Genomic DNA, 13,596 nt, shown 5'->3' on the forward strand with positions numbered 1-13,596 from the left:
TATATAAGCATGTAGTATAGGTTGGTTAATAGATAAAATAAACTCCACTTAACTAACTAAAACAGTAAAATTATTGCTTACATTATTGACAGATGATCAAACAATAATGTGAACAAACATGACTCAGTCTCAGTGATAAAAGCTTTAATACATAAAACATACAGTCACAGGTTTACCGCTGTGTTGAAAAGCTTACAAATCTCCCTCCATGTCATGCACATAACCAACATTATACACTCAACTATGTAAAAAACAAGACATACATTTCCTAAAATCTTTTCTCTTGTGTGCTACTGGATACTTTCACCTGTTCAGGCCTGTAAAAATGATTCACATAAGATGTAACAACTGGTGGACATTTGAAACCAAGTAGACGCTGCTTTATTTTAAGGAGTTAAAAGCCAATTGCATTTTAAGTCAGCAGTTATTATTAAACATCAGTTCTGCTTAGTCTGCCTCCTTTTTGATTAAAACAATAATAATAATAATAATAATAATAATAAATTCATGATTGTTTACGTTTTCATTTAAAACTTTTTGGTTATTAATGCAAACAAAACAACATTTTTCTGATACATAAGTTCTTTATTTCCATAAAATTGAGTTTTTTTTTACATTCTTAAATCCATCGACTTTTATTTTGAAAATATGGCCTCGGTCAATCAGCCTGCCGTAAAGTGCGTCAGTGTCGTGAGTGTTTGTTGATCTAACTGTTATCCACAGTATCTGTAGAGCTTTATGTAGTATCTCTACGAAGTATCGCGGATTGTAACTCGGGACAGGATTAATCTAGATAATCAGCTGTCGTCTTCGGTCATCGGTTAAATATTAGCAGCATTTGTTACCGAGCAGAAAGCCCAGTGTGCCGTGACGAAGATGATGAAGTTGATGATGATGATGCCGTGATGGACACAGACGGACTGTCTCGGCTTGTTAGCCCGAGTGACAGTGAAGCACTTGATTCGGTGACAGATGCCATCCGGGACGGGACAGAGACGGAGTGCGGACACAACAGGCCCGGCCCGCTTCACACAGCTTGAGAACGGGAAACCCGGTTCCTCCTGCGCTGCGTGTGTCCCCACGGACGGTTTTTAAACTGCTGGTTAGCTAGCACCTCAGCTAGCAACTCAGTTAGCTGACAACAAACTTCACGTCAGTAGCCGTGAGCTGTGCTGTCGTCGCACAAACCATGCACTTATTTAGCTGGTGAGTAGATTAGATTAAGTGTGATTAAACGTTAGCCTCGACCTCTTCATCTGCTGGCATGGAGTCTGACGACGATGTGCCTCTCATCTTGACCTGGGACGAGGCGAACAGCGGTCTGCTCAACGAGGAGGCTGAGAGAGGAGACGAAAGTAAGTGTCCACTGTCACAACCTGATCCTCGGCCAGCCATGTCAGCTGTGCATGCATGGACAGGCGTAGATAAACAATAAAACATCCCCTTCAGCCCACCCAAAAAATGCTCTCTTATCGTGTTAGAAGACAAAACAATCTTGAATACATGATGTGCAAATATGTGTCAGTGCAAAAGTTTAAAGGTGCACTGTGTAGTTTTGGAAAAGAAATTAAGAAACTCAGAAAGGTTTTATTTACAATACTGATAAGGTTATATTACTTCAAAAATGTTTTTTTTTCCTCCCATAAGTGAATAAAAACACTGTTTGAAGCTAGAAAGGTGGCAGGGTCCGCCACATAAACAAAGTGAAACTATGAAACTGTGTTGTCCTTTAAGGTCAGTTTGTTTATTCAGTTAATTCAGTCATGAAAACAAAGAGAGGTTGTTTATTTAGTTTGTTTAGGCTAATCAGTGAAGCCAGTGAAGATCTTTCTCTTCTCATTAACAAATCTTCTACATAGTGCACCTTTAACTACTGGACAGGAGATGTCTCCGACTTTACTGTAAAGTCTCAGTGTTTGTGCACTGGACGTGTCAAGTTTCTTCATCACATGCTGAATATTAGACCGAGACTGGCCTCCGAACTGTTTGTGATGTCACAAATCACCTCTTTAAATCAGGTTTTCAATGAGCTTTTAACAGACGTGTGTGAAACTCAGCACATGCATCGTTCAACACAGTGTAGCTCAAACATTCAACTGTAGAAACAAAGAGAAAACACATTTTTGAGTGAGGTTGAAAATACACTCATTTGCCAGTTTATCCGGTATGCAAAGCTAAAACCCAGGCAGTCCGATGTCAACAGCCACGCAATAAATCCAACCTTCATGAAGGTTGTAATGCTCAGTTTTTATTGGAGCTGTTTCAGGTGTCTATTCAACTTTATGGTCATTGTGGAAGCTGTAGTTTGTGGCGCTTTACTCATACTGGTGTGGTCTTTCGGAGGGACATTGTCGGTGCAGTTTGTTCCTGAATATCAGTTCCTGCTCACATCACACATCACCCCACGCAGGAACGGTTCCTGAACGTTTCAGGGAGAGACTGCATATATGAAAGGTTTCATTTAAATATTAGCCCGATTTTGGGGAATTTATATTATCAGCTATTTATCAGTATCTGTGAAATACCAGCTGATAAATAGCGCTAATAATATAAAGCCAAATTGCTTGTTTTCAGCTGAAAACATCCGTACTCTGCGTATTTATTCATTTACCCTCAATATAAAACAATATTAGATTCAGCATGCTAACTAGAGCCTCCAGAAGGACATGAAATTGAATCAACACCTCTCTGAGACAGTCTCAACAAAATTAGCTTCAGTATGGTGCATCAAATAAACTGACAACTGAGCACAGACTTGCTGGGTATAGTCTCATGAAGGTATGTTTTGTTATTCTTGGTTGAGAGGAGATTATTGAACATTTTCTAATGTTGTTTGTGGAAGAGTATTCAGTATTTTTGTATATAGTTTTAATGTAATTGCAGCTGTATATTTTGTAGAATGAAGTTAAAGCTCGCCTACTTACCAGATTTGCAGTTTCTAGCCATTGAATGTTGTTGACAGGCGGCTGTGTACACGCTGCACGTCCGGGCCACACTGCTTTGATGGAGGTTGTCCCCCAGGCTCTGAGATCACGTGTGTGTGTGTGTGTGTGTGTGTGTGAGTGTGAGTGTGTGCAGTATGTATAGGTATCCATGCATCCACTCAACATAGTAATCCCGCTGCCCTTTGTATGCCTCACATATAAGCTACAAAATGACCCATCTGAGAAACTGCTGCCTCAGCAGACCCTGCACCCCCTCAGCCCCTCCCTGCTGCTCATGGGCAGCATGTGTGTGTTGTGTGTGTGAATGTCTGCAGCCTGTGTGTAAGTGTCTGTGTGTGTGAGCTAACTGGATCATTTTCTCTGGCTCTGGAGGTGAACAGGAAGAGGAGAGGAGGTTTTTTTTTTCTCAGGATATCTGGGAGTGGTGGACAAGGAGGACAGATCCTTCTGTTCTTTCTGACGGCTGTTGGAGCTTTCTGGAAAGTGAGGGGGGTTTGAACTTGGACCGGGAGAGAGTGTCACCTCAGTGACAAATCACATGCCTGGACAGACGCGTGGAGTTCAGTTTTTATTGCTGGTGGTCGGGACCCTTCAGATCCCCACAAAACTATTTGTTGTTTGTCCTTGGAGAAACGGTCATGACTGCTGAGCCTGTTTGTGTTGCTGTGAGCCTGACCTCACCGTGTTTTTGACTGGGAGCTTCAAACATGTTATTGTTCTCAAACAAATGAGGGGCTGGAATAGCACACGGCGGACACGCGGTGTACTCCTGTCAGGATAACAGCCAGGCTGCCGCTGGACTGGAATTTGATCTTCACACTTCAGCTCGATCTGCTGCCGTCATGGTGGAAAGGAAATGTCTGTGACTGCAGTTCACAGACTCATATGGTCTCTTCACCGGGTTTTTTTTTTTACTCCTAGGAGTGGTGCCTAAAGCAGAAACATGTGATGAACAGTGTGTGGGAAGAGCACCCAGATAGACCTCTAAAATAGGCAGCTGCAGGAAGACGCTTAGAGGAAGAGTTCGTTCAAGAAAGGAACTGTGATTTATATTTAAGAGAGAGCCTGTTGAATCTGTAAATCAAGATTGTAAGGGAGTTACTCTGGACTTCAGCTGTCTCTGTTGTACTTTTGAGGTTATTGTGTAGACAGTGCAGGTTTTAGAAAAAGTACTGTCTCATTTAAAACTCTACGATGACAAGCTGCTTTCTCTGTGTTATTATATATCTAGATGTCTTCCCTGTCTTTTAAAGTCAGTCGCATGTTCTCTGGCAGCACAGGATTAAGTCACCCTGTGGTTTATCTGTCTCCTGTCTGTATCCTGTCTGTGGCAGGAAGGAGGCGTAATAGACAATGTGACATCAGTGCAGACACGGGACTTTCTCTCTGACTGGCAGCGTTGGGTTCGAAGTTTAAACTCACAGTATCTCTCGTCAAAGTGACTGTAAGAGAAACATTTTTCCTAAAAGAAGCAAACAGTTTGTCCAAGAAGCACTGAACCTCATAAGCATTGTCGATTGAATAGTTGTCGGGTCTCCGGTGTCACAGTGTCAGCCTTGTTTCCCCGAGCCTTGTCTGGATATTTCTGGCTCTGTAAGGACTCTGACTCCACTTGTGACTTTGTCTCTGGAGTTTGCATCTGGCCTGAGTGGAATGTTTGGCCGTCTGTATCTCCAGATGTGTGTGGATGCTGGAATAAGACCAGCGTACTGTGAATGACACAAACACACACAGGAACATTAATACGTTCACAAAGCTGAGGCTCACAGACAAAATCCTAACTGATCAATGGAGTGCTTATGCGGGCAGGCAGCTGGTTGCCGTGAAGATCAGACCCATAACGAGAGTCCGGTAGTGATCTCCTCGTACGCCTCGACGTTAGACCTAGGCTGCATCGGTACGCACACACCCCTTCATGTACTCTGTGTGTGGCTAAAGAGAAATATGTAGATTAAAGACATCTTCTGTTCTTTTCCACGTGAATATAAGCTGCATCAACACACTGACGCTGAAGTGTTTTCTTCCAGATGGAGGAGCAGGCAATTATGACATAGTGAACAACGCTGTGATCTCAACGCCCGGGCCACAGAACCACAGAGGCCCAAATGTGTCCTTACGGCAGAGCTGGGAGATGAACTACCAGGAAGCAGCCATCTACCTGCAGGTATTCACAAGCAGTGGACTGTGGCATGTGTTAGTGACCGAGTGTGCAGGGCCACTGCAGCTCACGGGTCACATGCAGGTTCACATGATCATAATGGTTTTATTACATCCTCCACACTGTGTTACTTCTAGACGGTTAATCATTGTGCACTTTTATTGGGCTATATTTACATCATGACCAGCTGTGACAAGATAAGTTCAGATACAAGGAAGTTCAAAATACAGAAGGAAGTAGTGACACAAATGTGGAACTAATCAGCCGATAACCGAGAGTCCTCTGCTAACCTTAAAAGGTCCTGTGTGATGATGTTCAGGGTCAAAACAGCCAAACATTCAGAGTCGTCTGCACCTGTGAAGGAGCACTTTGTCAGATGTTTGTTAAAATATTCAAAAAATGAACTGACATTATCAACAGAGTGTAAAGAAACTTGTAGACATCTATGTAACGGTAGCTGACTACAGCTAAGTAAAGCTAGCAAAGAGCAGCGGTTATCAGTTCCTCTGGTGAAATACTGCCCCCTATGTTTTTTGGAGCTGCCTTCTCAAATTCTGTCCATGTTTTACAATTTTCACCTTTTAAATACAATCAAAAGGCTTACCTTGTCTGTTATGTATGTGTCATTTAAATTTCACATACAGGAGGGAGAGAACAATGATAAGTTCTTCACCCATCCTCGAAACCCGAAGGCGCTGGCGGCGTACCTGTTCGCCCACAACCACCTGTTCTACATGATGGAGCTGCTGACGGGCCTCCTGCTGATGATGCTGTCGCTGTGTGAAGCTCCCGCGGTGCCCTCGCTGCGCCTGGACGTCTACGTGAGTGAACGTATATAATCACAGATACACACACACGCAAACACAAGCTTTATATGCACAGTTTGGTGTTAAAGCGTATGTGATGCCTCTGCAGGTCCACGCCACTCTGGAGCTGCTGGCTTTGGTCATGGTGGCGTTTGAGCTATGCATGAAACTTCGCTGGTTAGGTTTCGGCACCTTCATACGACACAAGAGGACAATGGTGAAGGTGACTGATGCATGATGGGTACTTTCTGATGGCAGATTCATCTTCTGTCACTGCGTATTATTCAGGTTGTCTCCTCTCTTTGTACAGACGTGTGTGTTGCTGCTGCAGTTCGTGGAGGCCATAGTGGTTCTGATCAGACAGACGTCTCACGTCAGAGTGACCAGAGCTCTCAGGCCAATCTTCCTGGTGGACTGTAGATACTGCGGCGCTGTACGCAGGTACACAGTGACACTTAATGAGATTTGCGCTGACAGGTTAAAGTCATTATCACAGAGGATTGTGGGGATGAGGATCAACTTCAAAGTTTGGGTTTAGTGGAGCTACATGTTTTTACCAAGATCTTGTCCCGCTCCCTGAATATACTGACACCACTGACTTAACAATTTAATGCGATCTTCACTAACAAGGTGTCTTTCATCCGAACAGGAATTTGCGTCAGATCTTCCAGTCCCTCCCACCTTTTATTGACATCCTCCTACTGCTGCTCTTCTTCATGGTTATATTCGCTATCTTGGGTAAGAAAACATATTATTTTAATGTGTATTAACTGCTTTAAAGGAAAAGTTCACCCACCAAAAACAAAATTCAGTTGCTGTCTGCTCAGCCTCAGGCGGATGGAACATTTCTGGAGTTTCAAAAGCAAAACAACATTCGCCAAAACAACTGAAGTGGCTGGGGACTTGTTTTTAAACCACAGAAAAAAAGACTTCTCCATACAGCTCGTCCGGCGTGATTCAAGTCTCTGAGGCCCTAAGATCCCAAATTGATTTGAAAGTCGAAATCTTCACTGCAGCTGCGACACTTAGAGAGAACGCAACCTGTCTTAAGTCGATGCGTGAGCTCGATCAGGCGTTGAGGGTGCAAATAATGTCTTTTCAGATCAACTTGGGATCAGTTGTTTAGGAGAAAGCTGCAACGCTGTTTTGCTGTGAAGCTCCAGAAATGTTTTGTAGACTACGAAACTTCACCCACTTTTACATCGGCATGGGTTTGAGTAGATAACGACTGAATTTTCATTTTTGGTTGAACTTTAAAATTGCGTTTTTTTCCCTCTTGTACTGAAAATGTAATATACTTCATTTTAAAAGTGAACCATCTTCTGTCTCCTCCAGGTTTCTGTCTCTTCTCTCCAAACACTTCCGACCCGGTACGTTGAGTCTTTAGTCCACCTCACGTTAGTTTGGTTGAGTTACGTACGTTTGGGGACTCGGGTGGTTGTTCTCTTTGTTCATAGTTTTGTGTCTGATGGTCACATTTCCTGACTTGAACCCTCTCATCTCACCGCAGTACTTCAGCACTCTTGAGAACAGCCTCGTCAGTCTGTTTGTGCTGCTGACCACAGCAAAGTAAGAAAAGTAATGGTTCAGTTATCACAACATGCACGCAGTACTTCCTGCTTTTAGAGCTCATCACGAATGTTTTTGCCTCACCACATGTGTGCAGTCTTTCTCATGCGTCCCTCTTTCTTGTAGTTTCCCTGATGTGATGATGCCGGCGTACTCCAAGAACCGCTGGTCCTGTGTTTTCTTCATTGTTTACCTCTCCATAGAGCTCTACTTCATCATGAACCTGGTACAATGAGCCTTGTTTCCACTACTGTCTAAAGTGTCTCTCTTGATGTATTTTGTACCTCACATCATTTCCCCTGTCCCTCTCCAGCTCTTGGCAGTGGTGTTCGATACGTTCAATGATGTCGAGAAGATGAAGTTTAAATCTCTTTTGCTCCACAAACGCTCCGCTATCGACCACGCCTTTCAGCTGCTGGTTAGCCGGCAGGTATGACCTCACTGTTCTGTGTAGTCTATAATGTATATTTGGACGAATTATTTATTTTTACAAGGCACTCACGGCTATTGCGTTTGTCTGTGTTGATGTGGCGCTCCCTCCAGAGGCCGATGGGCGTATCGCTGAAACAATTTGACGGTCTGATGCGGTTTTACAGACCTCGTTTGTCTGCAAGAGACCGCTTCCTCACATACAAAGCTCTGAACACCTCAGGGGCTCCAATGCTCAGGTGACTGCATGACACCGTTTTTCAAGATAAAATCCTTCATTTTGATGCATTTAATGTGATTTAATGAGTCTTTTGTGCTGCAGTTTACAGGACTTTTACAAGTTTTATGAGGTCACAGGCCTTAAATGGAAGGTGAGCAGCTAAACATTTGTACTGTTCAGTTATTATTCACTCCAAATGTCCTCGTGGTTGTTTTTAACATACATCTGTCCATTGATAAGGCGCGGCGCAGTGGAGAACACTGGTTTGATGACCTCCCACACACGACCTTCCTCATTTTCAAAGGCAAGTTCTCTGTTTCTTTTCTTCGATTTATACAACGGAAGAAATCAGTCTCTCAGTTCCTTATTGTCAGCGCTCTGTCTCTGCTTCAACAGGCATCAACCTGCTGGTGAAGTCAAAGGGCTTCCAGTATGCCATGTGTAAGTGCTATCATTTACATTCGCCCAGCTGTCCTCAGAGACAACAACAGTCTGTCATGATAAACCTTTTAAAAGAGAAGCTCACCTAAAAATGAAAATTCAATCGTTATCTACTCTCGTGCTGATGGAAAGTCAGATGAAGTTTTGTAGTCCGCAAAACATTTCTGGAGCTTCACAGCAAAACAGTGTTGCAGCGTTCTCCATTATTATTTACACCTTCAATGTGCGATCGAGTTCATACACCCACTTCAGACAAGGTACCTGCTAACGATTGTAGCTTAGCAACTACAGTGAAGTTTTTGGCTCTTTAAATGGTGTAAATCACCGAACAAAGTTTCTATTTCAGCTGCGTTCTTTAGTGGATGCCCACCCTCTTGACGCAAATATGCAGTCACGTACTTTTCTCCACTTAGCAAAGATTGTGGTGAAGTTCACCTTTAATGTCCAACTTCAGGGCAGGGAGCTGATCTAACACACACCAAAAAGAGATTAAACATCCGATGGGGAATAGCAATGCATGACGTAACATAACTTCTGCACATGTAACAGCTGTTCTGATTATATTCATTGTTGCATGTAAACACCAGCACCTATTAATCCCATCCTGTGTAAACAGTTGACCTGAAATCTTTCACTTGGAACGATTTCAATCAGAATGAAGAAATATTGTCCGTGTAAACACAGCTTGTGTTTCGCTGTGAAGCTCCAGAAATGTTTTGCGAACCCCTTGAAAGTGGATAATGACTGAATTATCATTTTTGGGTGAACTTATCCTTTAACCTTTCCTCGTGCCTGCAGATGCGGTGGTGGCCATCAATGGTGTGTGGATCCTCGTGGAGACGTACACGCTGAATAGTAAGATCTCCCCCCGGATCACGTAAACACACGACACAGGAGATTTTTGCGCTGCAGACCTCTCACCTTCCTCTCTCACCTTCCTCTCTCACCTTCCTCTCCCTCTGCAGGTGGATTTTCTTGGTCCAGATTTGTCCCCTGGAGTTACATTGTTTTTCTGACCAGTGAGTAGACCGCGACCACGATCTAAAACTGATTATTGAGTGTGTCGAGTTGTGTACACGCTTTAATACTAATATTAACTCTCCCTCTGTCCCTCCTCTTTTAGTTTACGGTGTAGAGGTGTTATTGAAAATTTCAGGTTTGGGGCCGATGGCTTATTTCAGCTCTGGGTGGAATCTGTGAGTAATAACTTGGACACTGATGCTGATTGATTGTTATATTATGTGTGAGCACTGAATCCAAAATGTCAGACTTAAAAACTCACATGCATAAATCCATAGATGCTGTTGGAGTATGAACATTTGGATTCAGTACTCTTACTAAAATTTTAATTTTGTTTTGTGAAAATATATCAAAAATGTATTTCAACATGTGCCAAACACTGACTCTGTGTTTTTGTTTTTGGTCTGTCCAGGTTTGACTTCTCGGTGACAGTGTTTGCCTTCCTGGGCCTGATCGCTCTCGCCTTTGATATGGAGCCGTTTTATTTCATCGTAGTGCTGCGACCCCTTCAGCTGCTCCGGTACACTTTTATTTCCCACTCTTGAGAGTGTAGTGTCCATGTACTCATTCATATTTTCCTTTATGTTGAAATGTTGGTCTTTGTTCTCTTACAGGCTGTTTAAGATTAAGCAGAGGTATCGTAACGTGTTGGACACCATGTTCGAGCTCTTCCCCAGGATGGCCAGTCTGGGGTTGACCTTAATCATCTTCTACTACTCCTTTGCCATTGTGGGGATGGAGTTCTTCGCAGATGTGGTTTACCCCAACTGCTGCAAGTGAGTCGAGACGTCAGAGTAACATTTAAAAAGAAGTCACCCTAAATTTTATTTGTCAGTTTTCTACATATGGGCTGATTGGAATGTATTGGTGTTGTCTTTTCAAACCTGGGCCCTGTGTTAATGACAAATAGGTATTGGTCCAGTGTATCGCATTAGCCAGAGGCCGTGACACGGACTACAATGGCTGCAACATCGCTGCTGCTGCAGTCAGGTTGATAAATGCAGTTTAGTTACAAATTGTACTTTTAAAAAGACTTTAGAGAAGCAGCGGGGGCAAAACGGCATGTTTAATATCTTCACATTTTAAGGGGTGGATTAAGGGTTTCTTCATTTATTATCGGTGGCAGAAAGAAGCACTTTGGACTTACTTTGAGGGTCAAAGTTGTCCTGAAGGATTGTCTTACTGCTGCCCATGTTACAGCTGCCGGCTAAGTTGATCTACTGGACTGAATATATACCAGAATTATCCTTTAACTGTGGTCTTCTGCATTTTTCTATAGCTTGTGGTACAAAAGGATGAATTGTGTTTGCTCCCACTAACCGCTCTTTATTCCCTCTGTTTTTGTCTCTCAGCACCAGCACAGTGGCAGACTCCTACAGACAGATCAACATTACCATTGGCAACAAAACGGTGTTGGAAGAGGGCTATTATTATCTCAATAACTTCAACAACATTCTCAGCAGCTTCGGTAAGTCTTTTTTTGTAACAGCTGACAATTTCTTATATATTTTTGTTGAGAAATCCCAGAAAAGGCTCCAGTCCATTTGTATTTTCCGACTTCCTCAGCTTGTTTGTGGCTCTCAGACCACAAGTCCACTGGTTCCTACTAAAAACCAGGTTGTTAATATGTAGTTTCATATTTTAATGTTCTTGTTGGGGACTATTTTCAACTGCTGATTTGATGCCGCAGTGAGTATTGATGCCATGTTCATAGTAATGACAGATCATGTTTTTATTAGCTTTTGTTATTGAATCCTGTGGCACAGACAGAACTTGTTACCAGGATCGGTTCATTTTGTTTTTGATTACAGCGTTATGTGCTTTTCTCTCTCCTCCAGTGACTCTGTTTGAGCTGACTGTGGTGAACAACTGGTACATCACCATGGTGAGATCACTTCGTTTATCTGCACTCTTTCCTCAGTCACCTCTCTGCAGTCTCGTCACCGATCAGTGGGTGTCGCTGTTTGACCGCTGTCGTGTTCACTCTCTCACAGGAAGGAGTCACGTCTATGACGAGCCACTGGAGCCGACTCTACTTCATGACCTTTTACATAGTTACCATGGTGAGGCCTGTGGGAAATGTCTGCAGAAGTTTGTACTGGATTTACTTTTTATTTTTGTGCTAGTGAAAGTGAATGTGTGTGTGTTACACTGTCTCTGCAGGTGGTGATGACCATCATTGTGGCGTTCATTCTGGACGCGTTTGTGTTCCGCATGAACTACAGCCGCAAGAACCGGCAAGAACCCCTGGAGAACCCAGAGGGTGAGACCTCGTGTTACTCGTGTTGCGGGGACATAAACCTGTTTACATTTTCCCCATAACTTAAAACATTACATTTTTGGGTGAAGGCACAGGTGGGAGGTAACGTAGATGTTTCAGGTATCTGTATCTTCTACTTTTACTACCTACATTTTAATACAAATATCTGTACTTTCTACTTGTTACATTTTCAAAACAGGCTTGTTACTTTAGTTTTAATGTATGTGAGAGAAATTATTGATTGGTGAATATCAGGCACAGCAGACAACACTACATAACAAGACGGAAACAGACAAACAGATTCGAGTACATGTCAGAGCATGTACTTTCTCACTTCTACTTCAGTAAAGATGTTGAATCAGTACTTCTACTTTATTTACACACGTATCTGTACTTCTGCTTCAGTAAAGACTGATTGGGCTTGATATATCGTGCATCTCTAGTGTGAATGAGCGTTCAGTGTGTGACATTTATGTCTGTGTGTACACGCTCTAGATGAGAACGGGATAGTGTTTGAGGTAGAGGTGAGTCGAGACGAAGCTCTGGCCACTCTGGATCTGTACAAACAGACCTGCCCGGGACAGTCCTCCCTCAGCTCCCTACAGGGAGTCCTGACAGCCATGGACAGGGGAGGGGTAAGGACACACACACAAACACAAAATAAACTCTTCATCCTCTGCTCTTCACATGAAGCCCCACTAACTTGCTTCCCCTCCTGCTGTGCTGTGTGCAGCACTTGTCTCTGGTGTACCTCGGTCGTAGGTCTAGAACGAAGAGCGACCTCAGCATGAAAATGTACGAGGAGGAGATACAGGTAAGAAGTGAAAGAAATAATCCTGCATACCATGACAGCAGTTTGGTCTGTCGTAGCCTCCTGAACTTGTTCTATGCCTTGCTGCAGCAGGAGTGGTATGCAGAGTATTCGAGGGAAAACCTGCCTCAGTCCGACCAAAGCCTGGAGCCGGATCCGGATCCGGAGAGTCCCGCCCCTGACCCGTCTTCCTGCCCAGAGCCGCAGCTCAACTCACAGACTGGACCTCACAGCATCAACTAGCGCGCAGTTTGCAGGCAGAACATTCACACCACCATCGCAGCATTTTTTTTAAATGCTAAGAAACGCCATCACTCCAGGTCACTTTCAGTTTCACCCACACGCTCCCCGTTTGGCACAGTTGGTCCAGTTGAAACTGGTCCGGGGACCTTTTTTGGATTGACGGGAGAGCGAGACGAGTTATTGATGACTGACAGAAAGACAGCAGTGCAGCTCTGCCACAGTGAAGCGGGAATGTTTGCCCTCTGTTGGCCTTTTCAAAGACTGCAGCAGATATTACCAGAGCCTGCAGGACTACAGTATTTTGTGTACGTATACTACTGTAGGCCTTACGTGACCTCTTGTAAATCATGTCATACTTAAACCCGATGCCTTAGTCCAATGGCTCCAACGATCAGTATTAACACAGACACTACTTCTACTAAGCTCTCTAAAGACCAAAAGTATAAACAGTTCCCCTCCTTTCAGCTCATCCCAACAATACAATTACGTTGTATCTCCTGACTAATGTCTCAACAGACTATTTTACTTTTATATAACTTCTTATTCTGTAATGTATTTGAGTTAGTTAAGAAGGGATTTTATTAAATTGTTCAAATTGTCATTGATGTATTTTTTGCTGTATAATACTGCTGGTAACTTCTCATTTACTTGGAAGGAAAGTGAGTAAAGACAAGAAAGCATTACTACCATCTGT

General features: G+C 43.2%; 1 protein-coding gene across 4 annotated transcripts; it reads left to right on the plus strand.

Annotated features, from left to right (window-relative positions):
• The first annotated feature begins 670 nt into the window (after positions 1 to 670).
• On the plus strand, positions 671 to 13,503 carry tpcn1 (two pore segment channel 1). Of its 4 annotated transcripts, none has more exons than XM_084359114.1 (26): positions 671 to 1,355; positions 4,973 to 5,109; positions 5,748 to 5,924; positions 6,019 to 6,132; positions 6,220 to 6,350; positions 6,559 to 6,647; positions 7,245 to 7,279; positions 7,420 to 7,478; positions 7,605 to 7,704; positions 7,792 to 7,908; positions 8,022 to 8,146; positions 8,230 to 8,278; positions 8,368 to 8,431; positions 8,524 to 8,568; positions 9,367 to 9,423; positions 9,534 to 9,587; positions 9,692 to 9,764; positions 10,001 to 10,108; positions 10,203 to 10,364; positions 10,941 to 11,056; positions 11,427 to 11,473; positions 11,583 to 11,651; positions 11,752 to 11,851; positions 12,344 to 12,483; positions 12,582 to 12,662; positions 12,753 to 13,503. In XM_084359114.1, the coding sequence occupies exons 1-26, from the start codon at positions 1,265 to 1,267 to the stop codon at positions 12,900 to 12,902; spliced, it is 2,490 nt and encodes an 829-aa protein (XP_084215240.1). In that variant the 5' UTR covers positions 671 to 1,264; the 3' UTR covers positions 12,903 to 13,503. The 4 variants fall into 4 exon arrangements, with proteins under 4 accessions (XP_084215240.1, XP_084215239.1, XP_084215238.1 ...); XM_084359113.1 differs by having other exon boundaries at positions 672 to 1,355; positions 12,750 to 13,503; XM_084359112.1 differs by lacking the exon at positions 671 to 1,355 and adding an exon at positions 4,072 to 4,842.
• The last annotated feature ends 93 nt before the right edge of the window (positions 13,504 to 13,596 follow it).

Source organism: Pagrus pagrus (genome assembly GCF_965226575.1).
Source record: "Pagrus pagrus genome assembly, chromosome: 8".
NCBI lineage: Eukaryota > Metazoa > Chordata > Actinopteri > Spariformes > Sparidae > Pagrus > Pagrus pagrus.